The following is a 20,774-nucleotide window of genomic DNA, read 5'->3' as shown; positions in this document are numbered from 1 at the left end:
GGTGCTAGTCTCAAAAATCAGTAAAACTTTATTCGCTTCCATTCTTTCGCCATTAACAGAAAACTGGAGAAAGCAAAAATGTTTTGTGTTTACAAAGATAAACGGCCTCTTTACCCAGAGAAGATCAAAACCTCAAACGACAACGGGGAAGATAAAAGCGCCCTCCCCCACATCCCCTGAGCTGCCCTTGTCATCTTAGACAAAGCCTTCAGTCCACTGGCCAGGAACCCTGGATGTGGCCAATTCAATATGAGGGCCAAGAAATCAGATCAATCCGTTCCCGTGATATAAAGTCGAACAGAAGCTACACCAGGGGTCAAGTGCCTGTATTTCACAGGACACAGGAACCAGGCGGCTACTTATAAAAAAAACAAGATTCATTTCAGGCACAACTTTTTTATTTTTTTTTTGTTTTGTTTTTAAATCAGTAAAAGAAACTGGGTCCTAGAAGCTGCAGTGATCTAAGCAGCAGCAAGTTTGTGCATTCGTCTTTTTTTTTGTTGTTTTGTTTTTGTTTAAATACGATTAAATTACCACACTGCTGGCACACCTCATTTGCATGAAATTCTGCACCATACATACTAATTGTAGTAAAATTACCCCCCTCCCCAATCCCAGGAAAAAAGAAACTACTCCGGAAGATAATTTTCACTGAAATCTAACCAAACTTCGTTAAGTGGACTGTGACAAGATTATAAATGATATGAAAAATAACATTTTAACATTTGGCCATCAACTTAAGGAAATGGTTTGCCTATACAAATTTTTATAATTTTTGTAATTTTTAATATATTCTACCTTCATATGGTCCTCAGGATTAAAGCATAATGAACTGGAAAGAAAAGGAAAAGAACGCAACTGAGTGCTAAGGCAGAACATCTTGCCAGATAGTAATGAAGGTAGAGTATATGCTAAATACCAAGTGCAGAATTTCATAGGGCCAACTGAGATAACAGTCTATATTTTTCACTTACACAGGCGAAGTGGATTTTGCAATTACCAGTTGCGTTAAATGCACCAAATAAAGCTCCTAAAATTGATACTATAAGGCGCCACCTTAAGTTTTCCAGGCTGCAACTGTGCATAATTTTAAAATGGTTTTCTTAAATTTATTTATTTTTTTAAACATAACACGAGGAAGGTGTTAAAACTGGTGTAACAGCTCAATAGAATAAGTATTCCAGATTTTGGGAGGGATGAAGAGGGAGATATTCAGAACCCTTCACCAGAATCCCCCCAACTTGATCATAGTGGATTAATGATGTGCTTTGTGGATGTGGTTAGTCAATGACACCAGCTTGACGGATCTTTCTTTCTGCACCAAATCCCTGTGAAAAAGTAAAATTGCAGTTAATTACTATAAAAGCATTACTTTTAATTATTGTAATCACCACCCTTTCCCAGAGGAGGAAATCCATAGTAAGCCCTCCTGATCTATTACCTAAAATCTGTTCGAAAGATCAAGAAATATGCTTATTGTGAGCAAAACCGTTATTGTTAGGGGCTGAACAAATGAGTAGGGAGTTTTAACTAGTTAAAAGCATACTGAGTAGTGAAAGAGAATCCTGAAGTTTCCCCGCTTCATTAAGCTCTGTGCTATGCCGAAATAAGACCCTGAGTAGTATACAGGTCAGCTGCCCCTACCCACCCGAAAACCTTGTACACCCGCATACCATTGAGTTATCTGGTCCCCTAGGCTGACGAAGAACCATTAGGCGAGGAGCACTGGCATCATCCAGGGTGATGTTCTTTAAGCGATTGACCAACCTATCAGGTCGTGGAGCTGCAACAGCCTTGGGGCCCTCACTGCAATGAAGTCAAGAGGTGAGAAGAAGCAACTCTTGGTGGAAGAAAGCAAGCACTTGCAGAGGAGTATGTTTTCTATCCAACTACCCCCAAATGACTCAGTTTTAATAAGGGACTCTTGCCTCACCTAGCCAGCTAGCTAGCAAACAGGACAGACAAGTTTGTTTGTTTTTATTCTGAACTCAAGGTTTATTACTACAGAGGAACTGGAAGAATCATTTGGGTGAGGGTCATCCCTCATCCCATCTAATCTACAACTAGAAAAACCAGATCCACAAAATGAGGTAGTGGATGTGAAAAGCCTTAGAAAAGTTAAATATGAAGAAATATTTCAAGAGACTCCCAGCTCCTCTCACGGTAACGTTATGGATTTAAAACACTTAAAGAAATAGAGACTATAGGGACGCCTGGGTGGCTCAGTTGGTTAAGCAGCTGCCTTCGGCTCAGGTCATGATCCCAGCGTCCTGGGATCGAGTCCCACATCGGGCTCCTTGCTTGGCAGCGAGCCTGCTTCTCCCTCTGCCTCTGCCTGCCACTCTGTCTGCCTGTGCTCACTCTCGCTTCTCTCTCTATGACAAATAAATAAATAAAATCTTTAAAAAAAAAAAAAAAAGAAATAGAGACTATAAAGTTAGAATTTTAAGCAGCATATAAATTGCTTAATGAAAGAAAAAGCTAAACAGAACCTTTAAGAACAAGGACTACATAATCTTACTGTATCTAAGTTCTAATACATAGGATGTACCCAATTAATGTTTCATTGGGCCAGATGTGTAAGACTATAAAATTTAGACAATGAAGACTAGAGGTTAAAAAAAAAAGACACCGGAAAGATCGAGAAATAACCAGAAAGTGGCAGGGTAAAAAAAAAGCTGTGATGAAAGGTGAGGAAGCGTGATAAACCAGAGTTTACGAAAGTTTAAAGGCAGTCCAGGGACCCTATCAGCCCAACAACAACAAACTCACCAGACTCGCCAAACATTACAAGCGCTGCACTTGCCAGTGCGCTGATTAAGAATCACTGAGAATTCCACCTCATCTCCAGCCTGTAGCTCAATGCCATCTTGAACTTCTTTCACATGGAAAAAGAGCTTCTTGCTATCTCCTACTTCATAGTTAATGAAGCCAAACTGGGGGAAGAGGGGGAAAAAAAAAAAAGCTTAAAAAAAAAAAAAAAAGAAAAGAAAAAAAAAGGAAAGACAATGATAGCTTTAAAAAAAAGGGGGAGACATATTACAAGGGGGAAAAGTACCTCACTCTGGATGAAGTACGCTGCCTGAACCTAACTAGAATGGGATTTATAAAACATGGTATATTAATGTTGACTTGCTTGTGCTAGAATATAAGATATGGGTCCAAAAAATTGTCAGGGAAGAAATCTTTGAAATCACTGCCATTCAATCTATCATAGCCTGACTGAGACAAATGTTGGCTTGTGTCTTCATATAGTATATGGAGTTTTTGAATTAGGCAAAAAAAAACACATCATACTGAGATCTTAGTATTAGGAACAGTTTTGTTTACCCTAAGTGTATTTTATGAACATTTTTACACAGCTTTCTTTCTTGTGTGGCCTGCAAAAGCAGCTCTGAGCTAAAGTATACAAAATCTTGTTCTATTCTGAAATATCTCACTCCAAATTTATTTTTCCTGTCATGTAATGTTAATAATACTCTTAACTTTCTTTTTGCTTGATCACCATTTTCTTCATGTGGTTTTCTTCATATTTTTTAAAAGCTACCTCAAATCATTGAAAGAGGGGTGGAACAGAAATAAAAACCAAGTGAATATTGGCCGTTTTCCCTTGGCTGAAAAAATTTCAAGGTTTTGGTTATTGTTTACCAACTAATAAAAGGATCAAGTTCAGATCCAGAGATACTACCACTTACCTGATCCTTCACACACTCCACTGTGGCCCTACGCAGGGGTGTGATGTTGTAGGCCATAGTCTGTGCATTTTGGCCCAAGACACACAACTGGAACTTGACACTCTCCCCTTTCTGCAGGCAATCCCCTTTGTTGGCCATCCCAACTATGCCAAATGGATAGACCTCACCTTTCATATCCCCTGTAAGGAGAAATAGGTACAAAGTCTAAACACTAGTATTTCACAACAGTCCTATGCCGATGTTCCTAATAAAATTAATAAGTAAATTGCTAAAAATGCATTATGTTCCTAATAAGATTTTCATACCTGAGAAATTTTACCATAAAGCTTCAATGAAATACTATCATGAAAAAAGTGAGAACTTGCAGTACTTCACCAGCTAATGAATAGTTTAAAGTTTATTTTTTTTAGTAATCTCTACATCCAATGTGGGGCTTGGATTCACTACCCTGAGTTCAAGAGTTGCATGCTCTTTAAACTGAGCTAGCCAAGTACCCCTAATAAACAGTTTTAAACTACACTTACAAAATTAAAAATAACACTATCACTCACAATCTTGTTACCTAAATATCTGAATGTTTTAAGCACAATGGGTTGCTAACATGATCCACTGGATTATCTTCTTCCCCAGTTCACAATATTAGCCAACCAGTCGAAAATACTTCTGGCCCACACCTAACAGGGCATTAAACAAGTCAGGAACAGGCAAAAACAATGTGGATAAACTTCTTTGGCATTCTACATCTTTTTTTTGTTCTGACTGTGGCTCCCTCAAACCAATCGGTACTTTTCTCCCAGTTCAGAGCTCAGCACACTTTTTCTTAAAAAACAGTAAACATTTTAGGGTCGTAGGTTGTCCTGCGCCTGTCACAACTATACAACTTTGCTGCTGCAGTGAGAAAGCAACCAAAGACAATATATAAACGAATGGCTATGGCTGTTTCAAGACACCTTTCTTTACAGAAACAAGCCACCATAGTTTTGAAGAGCTCTTCCCTAGAGAAAAAAGTTGGCTGGGGTGCCCTGGGGGCTAAGTTGGTTAAACGTTTAACTCTTGATCTCAGTGACTTGAGTTCAAGCTCTGCAATGTGCTCCATGGTAGTTACGGAGTCTACTTAAAAATAAACGAACAAGGGGCGCCTGGGTGGCTCAGTGGGTTAAGCCGCTGCCTTCGGCTCAGGTCATGATCTCGGAGTCCTGGGATCGAGCCCCGCATGGGGCTCTCTGCTCGGCAGGGAGCCTGCTTCCTCCTCTCTCTCTGCCTGCCTCTGATCTCTCTGTCAAATAAATAAATAAAATCTTTAAAATAAATAAATAAATAAATAAATAAACAATAAAAATTAAAAGAGTAAATAAAAAACGTTGGCTGTAGGTCAGTGCAGGCTGGGAATAAAAACCATGCCAAAGGTTCAGCTGCTTATCAGTTCGCCAGGATGGTAAAGCCAGTGAATCAACAAAAATGAAGAGGAGAAAACCATCAGGTGGAAGAGGAAGCTTCAGAACTGGAAATGTTTTTAGTAATTCTCATGATGATTATAGGGTAAGTGAAGGTCTTCTTCTCAAACATACAGGAACCCTGGGGCGCCTGGGTGGCTCAGTGGGTTAAAGCCTCTGCCTTTAGCTGGGGTCATTATCCTGGGGTCTTGGGATCAAGCCCTGCATTGGGCTCTCTGCTCAGCAGGAATCCTGCTTTCCCCCGCTTCTCTGCCTGCCTCTCTGCCTACTTGTGATCTCTGTCAAATAAATAAATAAAATCTTAAAAAAAAAAAAAGTTATAAAATAATTAAAAAAAAACAAACCATACAGGAACCACAAACTTCTGGATACACTTCCAACAGATGAAGTCATGTAGAAGGATTAGAGATAGCTGGTGTGATGTAATTATGTTAATACTACCATTTATTAAACACTTAGAGATTCATATTTAGTATTTCCAGAACCTTAGGTTGAAGTTATCTTCATTTCAAAGATGAAGAAACTGAGCTAGGAAAGATTTAAGTAATTTGTCTAAGATTCTATAGCTAGAAAGTGGAAGAGCTGGTTTTCACATCCAGGCTTGCCCTACTTCAAAGTCCATGGTCTTATATAAAGTTGTTGTATTCCTGAATAAAAGAGCTGTTCCCATCAACAAGTGGGAAAATGTGACCGGTCTAGTCTCAAAAACCTCTAGGCTTGTAAATTTCAGGAAAGTTTCCTTTTCCATAAAATCCTTGCTCTGGACTGTATCCTAGAGCCAGTGGTGAAGAATAAATGGATTGGGGATTGGGAACACAAAGTAAGTGGCATTTACAGAGGAGGAAGAAGGACAATTTAGTAAGTTGCCTAGCCCCCACAGCCCTTTTAGGAGTATGGTGTAATCCTGGCATTGGTTTAAAATACTGATTTGTAAAAGGCCAGATCTATACTGAGTGATTTTTTTTTTTTTTTAAATAGTGTATTTAACCACAAGTAAAGGTGGGAAAGCAGAACAAAATAAGTTTATTTTAAATTAATATGAATTAGACCCAAATTAACAAAAGGAGTGATTAAGAGTGATTTTCTATAAAATCTATTCCTATTTGGAGGGGTTTTGAGATGGGTAGGTGGGAGATGGGGTGTATTGAGGTTCTGTGTAAAACAAACTCCTAAGGACCTCATATGGTAAAAGGAACATGTTATCAAGGTTCATTTCTTTCTCTCAAATGACCTGTTCTTCCCCACTTCATGCTCTTTGACATTTACATGACACAGTATTTATTCTCTTTGTGAGCCAAGCTATTATCTTTGGTTGGAAATTCAAACCCTCTCACCAACCCCGTCATTATGTAATTTAGCTATACTAATCATCCATTGGTTCCTACTACCACCCCTATTGCAAACTTATTTTATGTACAAAGTAGTCTTTTTTTTTTTTTTTTAGATGTATTTGAGCACGCATGTGCGTGCACATGCACTTGAGTGGGATTGGGAGAAGAAGAGAGAAGCTCAAGCAGACTCCACACTGAGAGTGGAGCCCGACTCGGGGCTCGAACTCATGACCAGAGCCACCTAGGTACCCTCCAAGGTTGTCTTTTTGGTGCTAATTCCTAGGGATAAGGAATGGTACCAGAACTCAGAGAATTACTGAAGATGCGGGGGAAAAAAAGCCAAAGATGAAAAATGCAGAGAGCTTTGGCCCAGAGACAAGTAGTAGGATCCACATGGAAACCTAGATATTGAGGAATAAATACAGTACTTTAACAGAAAGCAAAAATGTTCATAGAAGTGAATGCTACTAGGAAAATTTGCCAATACTGACATAAATAAGTAGAAAATATTACAAAAAAAAACTATGAAGTTGTAGTAAACATAATCAGTATATCTGATATCACACCTTGGAGGATTATTGTTGGTGTGAGATTTTATTCTCAGTCTATTTCAGTAACTCAGTTTCTCACTTATCATTTGTTCACGATATAAATCCAGGCTGATCTAATTTCCAAAGAATACAGAAATGAAAGCCAAGAGATGGAAGTAGGTGGGGGTAGGGAAGAATCTCTTTTCCTTAGTTTCAGTTTTTAAGGAATCCAAAAAGAACTGCAACACCACCAACATATCTGATAGGGATGCTCTTACCTTCCTCCACAATCTCAATCATTCCTTGGTACTCAGTCTGTGTTGGATCAACACTCCTCAAGGGGCGGATGACTTTACCAGAGTAGATGGTGGGATCAGCTTCCTCAGTAATGCCATTCACTACAAAACAAAAGCATGTTCTACTTCTTACTCAACAATTTCAACTCATTCTAGATGAAAAGAAGCCAAAATCATTGCAACAAATGTTAACAGTGGGTTGACTGCTTGTCTGCTATTCTTGAAATATTTCTAAACTACCATAAAACAGAGAAAGTTAATTTACGGAATTAACAAGTACTTAAATTTAAAACATGTCTTATTCTCTTCATCTTTTCTAGGTGACCAAGTATTACTTTTAGGGGGTGCCTTCCCCCGTCTCTAAAATGGCAACCCCAACACTTACACACTTCCCTTTATTTTAATCTTTATTTATTATTATTTTTTTTAATGAGAGAGAGAGAAGAGGGTGGGCAGAGGAGAAACAGGCTCTGACCCACAGGGAGCCTGGTGCAGGGCTCAATCCCAGGATCCTGGAATAATGACCTGAGCTGAAGGCAGAGGCTTAACCAACTGAGCCACCCAGGCCCGCCCCCTCTTTACTTTAATCTTAATAATATATATTACTATATTTCTAAACATACTACATACAATACTCATCTTGTTTGCCTGTGACTACAGGCAAATTAAAAAATAAACTCAACAAAGTCAGGGATTTGTCTGATTTCTTCACTGCTATATCCCCAGTACCTAAAACACAGCATGCACTTAGATATTTACTGAATTGAAATGAATATTCACGGCTGTCCTTTCTCTAGGTCTCACTAATGAAAGTGTTACTTGGGAAACTGAGAGGAAAGCCAAAAAGTATAGGTTTTTTAAAAGTTAGAGATCCAAATAGCAATAATTTTCTTAAGTTCCCATTATTTTACCTAATTGACTCATTCTTTTCCAAAACAGTCTCCTAGAGGAAGGCCTCTCCCCATCCCTATGAATATTTTATCTAAGAATTATTTTTTAAGAAACAGATATTAAATTGAAAATAAGCATAAAGCAAATGACCTAAACCATCTATCTAGTGGTTCTCAAATTCAAATGTACATTGGAATTATCTAAAGGATTTGTTAGAACAGATTGCCCAACCTGACTTTAGTACATATGGGGTAGCTCGGAGAACTTATTATTTCTAGTAAGTAGCCAGGTAATGCTGCTGGATGATACCTGGGACACCACTAATCTAGAATGATTGGGTTTTTGCTCCCTCTCGTATCCTACCTACCCCTTATTTCACACCAAAAGCAGAATGAACAAGTAGAAATCACAGTTCATTACCTGAGTGTGTTTTGTTCACTTTTTCTGCACTGACTTTGTTGCCTTTGCCTTTGGACAAGCTGTATTCGACCATGTCCCCCAGTTCCAAGCTATCAACATCACCAGAGAACTCACTGGGAAGAAAGGAAACGTGAATAAACAATCACCACAAATATCAACAGTAGCAAATAAATTTTATTTCTTATATAACAACATTCATGGCGTGCTTACTTATGCTGGATACTGTATTAAGCGCATTATAGGCACTGACTCATTTAATCCTCAGAAACAACCCATTAAGAGGTCACCATTATCCCCAGTTTTAAGACAATGAAACTAAGATACCAGGAGGTTAATTAGGTGGCAGAGTCTGGGTTTAAACCTGAACCGGCTAAGAGTCCACAGCCTTAACTAACACTATGCTATATTAGAACACCAAATCAAACGTATAATTATCTGGTGACAACATACGAAACAGTATTCTTTCACCGATGCAGGAAAGTTCCTATCCAATGTTCAAAGCAGGTACAGGCTTTTATCTTTTGGCCACATATTCTCTATACAATATGTAACTTTTATTTATATATTGCCATAATTTTACCAATATGAGATTTGGAATTAAAAAAATATATAACCACCCAAAACTAAATATTTTGGACTCCCAAAGAATGGATAGTAAGCTCTAAGTTCTATAAGGCATTCCTCACCTATAATGGAAAAAGATTTCCTTATCATGATTGGCTGTTTCAATAAATCCAAAATTATCCTTCAGAGTTGCCACATAACCCAAGAGCCTCTTGGAGTTGGAATTACGACCTAAAAGTCGCACACAAGTTGCAATCTGTTGTCCAGGTCTCTGTTTGTCACTAATACTAAATTCAACCTGTGAAAAATAAGGCCACTCATTAATACCATGTCTTTTCCACATCAAGCTCTTTACCTCAGGAACTGTAACTTCCCCTAGACCATGCTTTCCACTCTAAATATCCTTTGTGTTAAATACATTTTCACCAAAACTAACACTTCTATGTCTCATTCCATTTTTCATAAGGGATCAAGTTTTGTTCTCCAGTGTATATTTATTCTTTATAGAGTCTCAATTTCTCTAAAGCAGGGCTATCAGAAAACCAGACATTGTAAGTATGAGAAAAATGCAAAGCAATAGAAAATCTTCAGTGTGATTTTACTTTGCTAATATTTTGGTGGCTGTTTTAGCTTGTAATATTACTTTTATCTAAGTTAATTGATTTAGGCATATCTTAGCTAGTGTTTTAAATACTCCTCAAAAAGCTTTAACAAGGGCTTTCTAGACCCTGTTCTAATTGAGTAAGCCACTTTTAAAATGGGAAGATGTTCCTATATTAACCTCATAAGCTCAAAGCAGTTTTAGCAAAACTTGATACAATTCGAAAGAAACCATCGTACAAGGCTTATGATTAAGATGACAATCTTTAACCCTGCTCTCAAATCAGCAGAATTATCTTGCCTTATCTCCTATTTGAGGAGAAGTAGATCCTTCCACATCCTTGGCTTGAAAAGCAATTGTCAATTTCACCCCACAATCATCATAAGCAATAACACCATCCTCAGCCTCCTAAAAAAACAAAAAAAAACAGAATACAATGAAAAGTATGAAGAACCAAAAGGCAATAAGCAGCTACAATTTTTACAGACCTCTGAGCTACAGAATTGGCACAGCTATGGAAGTATCCTATTCTAGGGTTCCCTAACAGTAATAGATTTTTCTTATGAATAAAAGGGGGTCTTGCCTTAACCTAAGACCAACTCAATCTGCTGTCTTTTTAGTCTCAAGAACCCGATTTTTTTGTTGAGGGAAAGCTTATTGAAAATTTACTACATACTTACTCCATATTTCTCATAGACCGTCAGAAATTAAACTAAGCATGAATTTTTAGCAAAGTGGAAATTCTGTAGGGTAAGAAGCTTTTCTATCACCTACTTTTAATCTTCCATAGTACCCTGTAGTGTTTTGTATGAAATTAATTTAACTAATGAATAAGAATTTAATTTGGTATAGGATCTAGCACAGTTCAGAGCATGTGATATTCAGGCAACTACACCAATGTTTCCACAGTAACACTTAAATGAATACTAGAAAGATTAGCTCTTCAAAAGTCTTAAGAAATTTCAGATATGCCACATAGAATCACACGTAAACAACACTGTAGAGCAACTACATAAGTTATACTGCTCCTATGGTTTCAAATATCATTCCTATGGGGATTGCTGCCCACATCTCTCCTTTCCTAAGCTCCAGAATACATTACCAACTATTAATATTCAAAACCAATTAATTTCTACTCTTTTATCATTCATATTCCTTGTACAACTGCTATGTAATCATACTGAACATTTAAATTGTATCAGACATTATGTTAGGCACTTTATATTACCAAATTTAATGTTATGATAAAACCATCTTCAAAAGTTACTCTGGGGGCACCTGGGTGGCTCAGTGGGTTAAAGCCTTTGCCTTCAGCTCAGGTCATGATCTCAGAGTCCTGGGATCGAAACCCCCATCGGGCTCTCTGCTTGGCAGGGAGCCTGCTTCCTCCTCTCTCTCTCTGCCTGCCTCTCAGCCTACTTGTGATCTCTGTCTGTCAAATGAATAAATAAAATCTTAAAAAAAAGAAAAAAAAGTTACTCTGATCTCTATTAGGTAGGAAGTTAAAATAAACTCGACCAAGGTTATACAGCCAGCACAAAATTATGCTAAGTACCTGACTTTGGTTAAATGAAGGAGGTGGTCAGCGAATTCAGGTCTTACACTGATTCTTTTGCAAGTTAACCACACTCAAAATCTCAGCATTTGATTTTGCTCTCAACTATAATCCATTAACCTCGATATCTAGCCATCACCTGACACCATACTCCACAGCAAGTATAGGAAATAGAGATAAGACAATCCCTGCTCTTGAAGAGCCCAGTTTAGTAGAGAACACAGATTCATAAACAAGTGTAATACACGGTTATAAATAAGCCCAATGACAGAAGGACTCATGAGGGTCCAGTATTGGCCAAGAAAGAAAAATAGAAGGGCAGGAAAAGTCTCATACAAAGGCTCTCTTGATCAAGTCAGCTTTGGCAGAGCCATCTGGGAAGCTGGGCATTCTAAGACCCAAAAACCATTAAAAATAAGCCCTACTGGTTTTCTTTTGCTTTCATTATTTTTAACAGGAGCACTTGTGAAATTCCTACTATGGGCTAGGCCCTGTGAGAGCTTTTTCAATGAACTATGACACTGATTTTTTTGTTTAAAAACTTCAGCTCAGAGATGAAGTGATTTCCTAAGCTACAAAAAAAAAAAAAAAAAAAAAAATGGTAAAACAAGATGCTAATCTATTCTTGGGGTGCCTGGATGGCTAAGTCAGTTAAGCGTCTGCCTTCAGCTCAGGTCAAGATCCCAGAGCCTTTGGATCAAGCAGAACACTGGGCTCCCTGCTGAGCAGGGAGTCTACTTCTCCTTCTCCCTACTCCTCCCCTGTGCTCTCTCAAAAAAAAAAAAAAAATGCTATTCCACTCTTATAGGCTTCTAGTTATTTTTAAATATTGTATCACCTTCTCTTTCATGTTCCTTCTCTCTTGTCTACATCCATGATCTCTGTCCCCTGGTTCAACAACTATCTAAACTTCCTATCAGGCCTCTTCATTTTTTGCCTTTCTCCACACCCCCATCTAGGGTTCATACTATTGCCATTTCTTCCTGAAATGCATATCTGATGACACTTTCTAAAAGAAATCTACTGAGTACAATGTCTAAATTCTTCAGAGTAGCAATCAAACCTTCTCAATCTTTCTGTATTCTGATTTTTCACTCTTATTTCCCCTATTTGGCCCCATCAAAGAAAAACCCTGTCTTCCTATTTAATACATAGTGCTTTCTAAAGAAACTGAATTTTTCTCATCTGGCCTCTATTCTGTAAGGAATGTCCTTTCCTCAGTTATCTCTACCTATTAAATGCCAGTGCCTTAGTGAAACTATCCCAGCCCCCCCGCCCCCAGTTTAGAATTCATTTTCACCATAGCACTCTTACTGACATTTTTGGGCAACATTTTATATTTTGCATGGATTCCCTGCTTCTGTACACTCTCAATTTATTACTTACTTGAGAGCAAAAGCCATGTTAGACTAGACAGCTTTATATTTCTATTCAGTGAACTAGTCAATAAATGGGAGTTCAAATGTGTGAACTGAGTCTACCCAAATGTGGAAGTTTTAAACTGCTTTGGAAGACAAGTACTGTCATTTTAGATGAGTGTTTCTCAACCAGGGGTGATTCTGGGATGTCTGGCAGTATCTGGAAACACTTTTGGCTGTCACAGAGGGGGAGAGGAAAGATACTGGTCTCTACTGGGAAAAGGCCAGGGAAGCTGCAAAACATCCAACAATGTACTCAAGAGCAACCCACTCCCACACAAAAGTCAATAGTGCTGAGATCAGAAAACTTATAGATTAGTTCACCACCATTAATATTAGATAATTCCAAAAGAGATAATACTTAACTCCATTATTGTGTGGACAGTGGTTTCCTTGAAGCAGAAGACTAATATAGAGCTACATATATCAGGGGCGCCGGGATGGCCCAATCAGTCAAGGATCCGATACCTATTTCAGCTCAGGTCCTGATCTCAGGGTCGTGAGATCAAGCCCCGAATCAGGTTCCATGCTCAACTTAGAGTCTGCTTTTTCCCTCTCCCATGGCCCCTTTCAGCCCACTGCACACCTCTCTCTAAAATAAATAAATTAAAAAAAAAAAAAAAAAAAAAGAAAGCTACACAAATCATTTTGATCATGTAAAACTTACCTTTTCTTTGCCTTTATTTGGGCTAGTGGTTTTAGGGTTGGAGAAAGTGGCTTCTTTTTCTACAGTGCCCAGAAAACGATGATCTGAATGGGAGTGGAATGAAACCGTGCCCTTGGGAAGCTTTTTAATCCTAATAGCATGATTTCTTTGGGCAGAGAGCATATCCTACAAGTGAAAAACAAAAGTAACTTTAAACTGAAAAACAAAGCACCAAGGAACCATTCTATTCTTTCCTCAAAAACTACTCACAGGAACCACAGTAAACTCTACTTCATCTGCAATATGGAGCTGGTTCCCATCCAGAATTTCACTGAAGTGGAAGAACATACGAGCATCACGATCCACACACTTGATGAAACCAAAACCGTCTCTCATGGCAGCAATTACACCCTGAAATCCAAACAATAATATTTTCACTGGCTGTGAAGCTTGCCAAGAAAACGACATTCAACTTTGGAAGCATCAAGTTGAATTCATTAGGAATTCTCTGTATTAATGACTCAAATTCTGTATCTACATTTTAATTTCTCCATTTAAATACAAACTCACTGCTTTTCAGTCTTTTAGTAAATTACCCTTTAAGCAATGTGTGAGATGCTACTCCTTGGCCAGTATGCATAGGAAAAATTATCAACATTTGAATGTGAACATGCACACAATGTATTCCTTTTAATTCTCAAATCTGTGAACTTGGTATTATTACCCCATTTTGCAAGATGAGGAAATTGAGGCTGAGGGAGGTTAAGCAGTTTGTCCAAAGCACTCAGCTAATTAAGTGGTAGAATCGAAGACTCCAAATGAGGCCCAAGCTTTATGATGACATCTGGGAATTTACAAAAATCTATACACTAATATTTCAAAAACTTCCAAAGTCAACTAAAGGCAACTTTTTAGTCTCTACCTTAAAAAATTTTATTTGAGTTTAGGCACAAGAAAGGCTTAAAATTTAGGTCTGAAGAATAAATAAAATACAGGAAATCCTTTCCTTATTTTTTCCCCCATCTTACTAAATTATCAGCTCTGTGGTAGCATTATATCCAGAGTTAACTGGCACATGGCAGGTATACAAATGTTTACTGAAACAATTATTATCAACCTACCAATGACTTATATATTGCACGTTTATTTACATTATTACTGATGACTATTCTATAACCAGTTCTGAATATAGCATAAACAATATTCTGACATTTAATCCTTGCTAAATCTTAATGGCAGCCAAGGGACTCTACAATGCAGTCCACACTGTCAAGCGAAATAGATGCTACCTGAGAAGTTCTTAAAAACACAATCCTTTGGTTCTCAAAATTTTTAAAGTTAAAAGCACACTGCAAGTGTCAAATAAGATCAGATCTCTAAAGGTAAAGGTTAGAAGTTCCAAGGAATTAAAATTTCCAGTGAATGTACCCAGTTCTACTAACAGCATGAGATATACCACACATTATGACCCTCAACAAAACAATGTATTACATCTGAGAAAGTTAATTTATGAAAAGCAAGCCCATAAAATATGTTTGGGAAACAATTCTGGTACATGTCATTCCTGGATTTATATCCACTAAAAAGAATATGCAAAGCCCAAAAAAACCCAAAACCTATTTAACTTTACTTAGTGTTTACTAAACATTTTATGGAACAGTTTGGGAAAATTTACTTTCTACAACAGACCTGATTTTTCTCAATCTTTCTGTTTAAGGTCCAGAGAATCAATGACTCTCTAAAGATCTCAGAAATCATCCTGTACACACTTTCTAAAACTTTTTCACATCTACTCCAAGATAACTGGCAGGGTTAGATATCAAACCTAGACTGACTCAAAGACCTGTGTTCTTAATCACTAAGGTAACTGCCCAATGTTATCATTATCTTAAAAACTTCTCAATATAGCATTACGAATTCAAATATAATATTGGCCCCATACTGAATACAAGTATCGAACAATATCCAACACGTACCATCTCTCTGGCTTCATTAGTGAACTGAAATGTGTTTGACAGAACTTCTATGTTGGTTGCTCGTTCTAATTTGTCACGTCGGTCTGTTGAAATATTAAACCTAACATGGTCACCTTCCAGCAGGGTCACCTTGGATTTTGTATCTTTGTCTCCAAAGGGAAGTTCTTTAGGAATCACAAAATCAACTTTGATGCGTCCTGGCAATGGGTCATTCTGATGAGAAGGAAAAACTATTTTAGCTGGAGATTTCTCATCCTTCCTAGTTCTAAGTCAAACAAGAAGAACACACAGCAAACCCATGTTATTTATAATAAACAGTTCCCTACAGGGAAAAAAGATGTTGATAACAAGTCCAATTTGAAAGATCTGTGTTCTACGGTCACACAATCATAAAAAAATGTGGAGGTTAAGAACCTCCACTATGACACAGAGATATTTAAGGAAAAGAATTTCAAGTCTTTTATGTTTCACATTTCTTCAGCAATGACACCACCAGTGTCCTCTCCTCACCTTATCTCCCACACAAATGAAACAAACGGGGGAAGGGGATGGGCCCTTGAAGAGAACCCCAATAAATGCACACCCAAACTGGTTTTCCCCCAATTTAACCAGCAGTTTTGTCCCTTTCTCCTTAGAAACCAGTAAAAACTAAAACATATCCATGGATACAATCACTGGTTTCTCATTTAGTTTAATTATATATATCAAGAAATAGTCAATTGTTCAACATCATAAAATTACATTAATTAAAGTTTCTGTATACCAAATTATTCTACTACTGATGAGACAAAAGAAAACTCTCCTGAAAAAGACTCCTTACCTGGTTTTTACTGGGTACTTTTGGGATTACTTTGGTTACAGTTCCTTCAAAATGTTCAATGCTGATATCTTCAAAAATGACTGTTCCTTGAGGCAATAGTCTGACATCTGTTGCAACTTCTTTACCCTAAATCACAAAAGTAGGGGGGGGATCATATAATTTTAAGTGTTTCCTAAAAATGTAATTCATTTTTTATCTTAAAAGGCCAAAGATCAAGCCAGTCATCTATCTTACATTTCTGTCCTTGATTGTGAATTCCACGTCATCTCCAGGCTGCAAGGTTTCTAAGTCACCCTTAAATTCGCTATAGTGAAAGAATATCTCTTTTACAATATCACCTCTTTCAATAAAGCCAAACGCCTCCTAAAGACAAACAAGCAAAACCCAAAAAAATAATAGGAACATTAGGTACTATTAAGTGCATGTCTTTATGATTACAATTTGCATTCAATAAGCAATTTTTTCATAAAATTATACTGTATCAGAAACAACATATTTGGTTAAGTCTACTATTAACAATATCAATTTTAAAGAACATAATGAATTAGTAACCAAGGAATTTTAAGAGATTACTTCTGATGTTAACAGTGAAAATATTTTTAAAGGGAAGATTAAGAGAAAAAACAAAAACAAAAGGCTTGCTTGGGTATGAAGTACAGACTGAAAGTAGTAAAAGAAAAAAACCTCAAGTTTCTTATATTTGATGGCACTTACCTTCATGGCACAAACTACTCCCTGACAGCGGGCTTGTTTCTTTTTCAACAGCATAATGTTACGAGCACTTACAGCACCAGTACTAGAAAGGGAATAATTGGGTGGGGTGGGGTGGGGGGATCAAAGAGGGGGTGAAAAATGCATCGGTTTGGTTAGACATGGTAAGTTGAGAGAAACAAACTAGTTTTCTTTTTTTTTTTAATTTTTAAATTTTTAATATTTATTTATTTGACAGAGATCACAAGTAGGCAGAGAAACAGGCAGAGAGAGAGAGGAGGAAGCAGGCTCCCTGCTAAGCAGAGAGCCCGATGCGGGGCTCGATCCCAGGACCCTGGGACCACGACCTGAGCCGAAGGCAGAGGCTTTAACCCACTGAGCCACCCAGGTGCCCCACAAACTAGTTTTCTGAGGTCTCAAGAATTTTATGTCAACATGAAGAGCAAATGTAGTTTACAGCACATGGTCCTTTTCATATGGCTTCATATGCAAAGGATTTTTGCTCAAACTCCCTATCCTTCTAAATTAGACACACACACACACACACACACACACACGAATCATTTTTCTCTTAGATTCTTAAAAGAATATCATGGACACTCAATGCTTTCCTGTTCCAACAAAAGAAATGAAGTCACAAGTTGAATGCAACAAAAGATGGAGAATCTGAAGTTTTAGGAAGATCATTTCTTGGATAAACATTTGAGTAAGTATTATATGCTACAAACAAAGGTACTGGGGATACAGAGATGAGTAAGAGATGGTCCCTGTTTTCAACAAGTGCTGAATTTAGTAGCTATCCCATCAATTATTTCTGATTAAAAGCCATATAAGAAAGTTGAGTAAATGCGGTGATTAAAGAAGATATTTGCTACACTTTTAAAAATGACATTCACCTTCACTGAAAACAAATTAAGCACCACATATTATTCTGTCCCCATCTTTGAGCAGCAGCAATATGAATCTGACTTCATCTCAAAGATGATACAAACTGTTGGTAGAGTTGTTTTAAGAAAAGCTGCAGACTAAGTAGTTACTTCCCTTAATTTTTCATGGACAAACTATAACCCAACTGTGCTTTTTATTTCAAAAATTAACAGAATAATGAAGGCACTGGAAAAATTTGCAACTTACTATACAGTAAAAGGCTTTAGAACCAGACTGGGGGTTCAAATATCTGCTATTTCAAGGCTGTTATGACTTCAGGCAAGTGAGAACATACCTCAATTTTACAGATGGAAGACATCAGGTGAAGCTGTTCTCAGGATTAACAACTATACTTAAAATATTCAGTGCAAGAGCTTGGCACACACAGAAATTTAATAAAGGTTAAATAAAACCCCTTCCCTGGCTCCACCGTTAAACTCAAGCCCTATCCCCGTACTTCCTGAGATCAAATTGAGGCCCTTAGACTAGAACTATTAATATAACACCAACTCAATCTGATTCCTTCTATTTTTTAAAGATTTATTTATTTTAGAGAGAGAGTGCAGAAGAGCACATGCAAGATGGGGGAAGAGGAGAGAGAGGGGAGCAGGCTCCAGCTGAGTACAAAGTCTGACACAGAGCCCAATGTGGGCTCATACCCCATAACCTGGAGATCATGACCTGAGTGGAAATCAAGAGTCCAACACTTAACCAACTGAGCCACCCAGAAGCCCCTCAATCTGATTCCTTAAAATGAAGACCAAAGTTTTATAAGAAATAAGGTTCAGGGCTAGTAATTCTGCACATGCTCTTGGGTCTTTGCTTTCTCTGTGCTGTTGGAAAGTACATTCCTAGCATTTTTTTCAACTTCCTACTTTTTTTTAACTTCCTTCTGTACTCTTTTAAAAATAATTATCCCTAGGCTTTCTTAACTACACTTCCCTTAAACTGCTTACGCTGATGAATTTCACAGCTGTATATCCTAGTACTAGCTTGTTTTAGACTTACACATACAACTACATGTTCAGTAACTTCACCTAGATATACCCAAACATCTCAAATTCGAAATGCCAAAATAAGCAGAATTCTTCTCCCACACTTAATAGTTTTTTTTTTGTATCTTCTTAGTCTGGTTAATAATATCATCATCTGCCCAGTAGCCAAAGAAGTGGCATTTGGGATTCCCCTCTCAGTAATTCCCATATACACCTCTACCTGATCAATCACAAAACATGGTTTTATCTTCTCAGTGTGGCTTGACTTCACCTGATCACCACTGGCCTATGCATGTTAGTGTATTAGATCTCATCTTGCATATTAACTCTTATGTCACTGCCTCTAGAGCACCACTACTCTCCATGACCTACAATGACCTAAACCGATCACACCTCCATCCCCGCTCCCACCATCCAACTTAATCCTTCAAAGAGTCCTAGGACTACAGGATAAAGCTCAAACTTCATCTTACCATGATCCAGTCAGTTCAATCAACTCAAATTTTTGGCCATTTCCTCAAAATTATACTTCTACTCAGAATGCTCCCCCACCCCCGCAATCTCCCTAGTTACTTTTACACCCTCACCCTTCCCTTAAAACTTCTCTCCTGCACTATTGCTTTTGCAAAACTTTCACGGACTTCTCGAACAGCTCCTTAAAAACTCTGACCATATTTTAATTATATTCCTATTTTTGACATCCACACAGTGCCCATCATAGAACAGACCCTGAAATGCTTAATGAAGTTTAAAAGATCATGAAAATCATTAAAATTATCCACATTTACATGTTAGGTTTTTAACTCATTTCAGATTTCTTCTTATTGGAGGGGGTAGACAAAAGAAACAAAACAAAAAACCCCAACTTAGGTGGAATAAAAGAACTTACTGTTTATTGTTATCAATTACAAAGTTTATTTTATCTCCAGTTTCCAGCTGAACATTCCCTTCGACATCTTCGGGGGTGTAAGTCAGATAAAACACTTCCTGTGAATTAATAAGTTATTATTACTATATTGGCAGGATGCATGTTCTCTGTATACTGTGATTTACTTCGTTAAATACCTCTTAAACTGGCATTTTAAGCCAAATTTCTTAAAAATGCTTTATAACAAGTACATCGTTTTAGTCATATAAACACACACTTCCCCTCCATGATGCTGATGACTTCTGCGAGTCCACAGCTGAGCAGCAATCCAACTTCAAAAAGCTTACACACGTGGAAGCATTTGCCCAGAGACTGTAGTTACATTTCAAAAAAAACAATTTTTATGTAAGGCATTCCAAACAAAAAGATGGAGTTAGTGCTTAAAAAGAACCAGAAAAAAGATCCCGTCCCACAACCCCCCAAAAAGCAAGTAAAAGGAACATTTTACCTTAATATTCTAACTAAGGTCACACTTGGGCAAGCTAAGACACTTGGAAGTCCTAAGGATTTTTTCTTTTTAAAGTTTTTGATTATGCTGCACTCGAAGTCTCTTAGAAACCAAATTTAACTGAATTTATCAACTGCAGCTTACGTTTTCTATTTTGAATTTTAAAGTACGCTTATAGATCACATGGTGGATCAGGCAAAGGTTTAAGAAAAATACACAAGTTTACCCCATTACGTTCGTAGCATACACTCCCTGTTGGACTCTGACCCGGGGCAGCTGGAGATTTACTCTCTAAGTTGTGAGGAACAGCGCACACAACCTACCAGTCAAAAAAAAAAAAATTTCCATTGCTAATCATTTCAGGAGCAGCACTGTGCAATATTAACTGAATTTTAATATCCTCTATACTATACATAGGGATGCATTTAATATGATCCACAAGAGGATGTCATGCTGCCAAGTTTCAAACTTACAGTACACAAACTGACTGTAAGTATAGACTTAGGGTTATATGTAAAAACCCAAATTGAATCTTGACCATATTTTATATTTCAGGTCAAGAAATGCC

The 20,774-nt window shown here is 37.5% G+C and overlaps 1 protein-coding gene across 4 annotated transcripts in view; it reads right to left on the bottom strand.

Annotated features, from left to right (window-relative positions):
- Nucleotides 1-5: 5 nt before the first annotated feature.
- The window catches only part of CSDE1 (cold shock domain containing E1), a 40,239-nt gene continuing 19,470 nt past the window's right edge, over nucleotides 6-20,774 (bottom strand). For 3 of the 4 annotated variants that reach the window (XM_047726414.1, XM_047726415.1, XM_047726417.1), the window contains 16 exons: nucleotides 20,433-20,525; nucleotides 19,720-19,817; nucleotides 16,912-16,993; nucleotides 16,432-16,560; nucleotides 16,198-16,323; nucleotides 15,378-15,590; nucleotides 13,672-13,812; nucleotides 13,423-13,587; nucleotides 10,083-10,190; nucleotides 9,304-9,479; nucleotides 8,618-8,730; nucleotides 7,289-7,408; nucleotides 3,696-3,874; nucleotides 2,773-2,936; nucleotides 1,674-1,806; nucleotides 6-1,328 (listed from right to left, as the gene is read on the bottom strand). In XM_047726414.1, coding sequence (XP_047582370.1) covers nucleotides 1,281-1,328; nucleotides 1,674-1,806; nucleotides 2,773-2,936; nucleotides 3,696-3,874; nucleotides 7,289-7,408; nucleotides 8,618-8,730; nucleotides 9,304-9,479; nucleotides 10,083-10,190; nucleotides 13,423-13,587; nucleotides 13,672-13,812; nucleotides 15,378-15,590; nucleotides 16,198-16,323; nucleotides 16,432-16,560; nucleotides 16,912-16,993; nucleotides 19,720-19,817; nucleotides 20,433-20,525 — 2,088 coding nt within the window. In that variant the 3' untranslated portion in view covers nucleotides 6-1,280. The remainder of the gene's footprint in view (nucleotides 1,329-1,673; nucleotides 1,807-2,772; nucleotides 2,937-3,695; nucleotides 3,875-7,288; nucleotides 7,409-8,617; nucleotides 8,731-9,303; nucleotides 9,480-10,082; nucleotides 10,191-13,422; nucleotides 13,588-13,671; nucleotides 13,813-15,377; nucleotides 15,591-16,197; nucleotides 16,324-16,431; nucleotides 16,561-16,911; nucleotides 16,994-19,719; nucleotides 19,818-20,432; nucleotides 20,526-20,774) is intronic. The other variant, XM_047726416.1, reaches the window with a different exon arrangement.

This window comes from Lutra lutra, chromosome 4 (assembly GCF_902655055.1).
Source record: "Lutra lutra chromosome 4, mLutLut1.2, whole genome shotgun sequence".
In the NCBI taxonomy this organism is placed as follows: Eukaryota; Metazoa; Chordata; class Mammalia; order Carnivora; family Mustelidae; genus Lutra; species Lutra lutra.
Note: the sequence above shows the minus strand (reverse complement) of the source record. Positions and strands in the feature narration are given on the sequence as shown.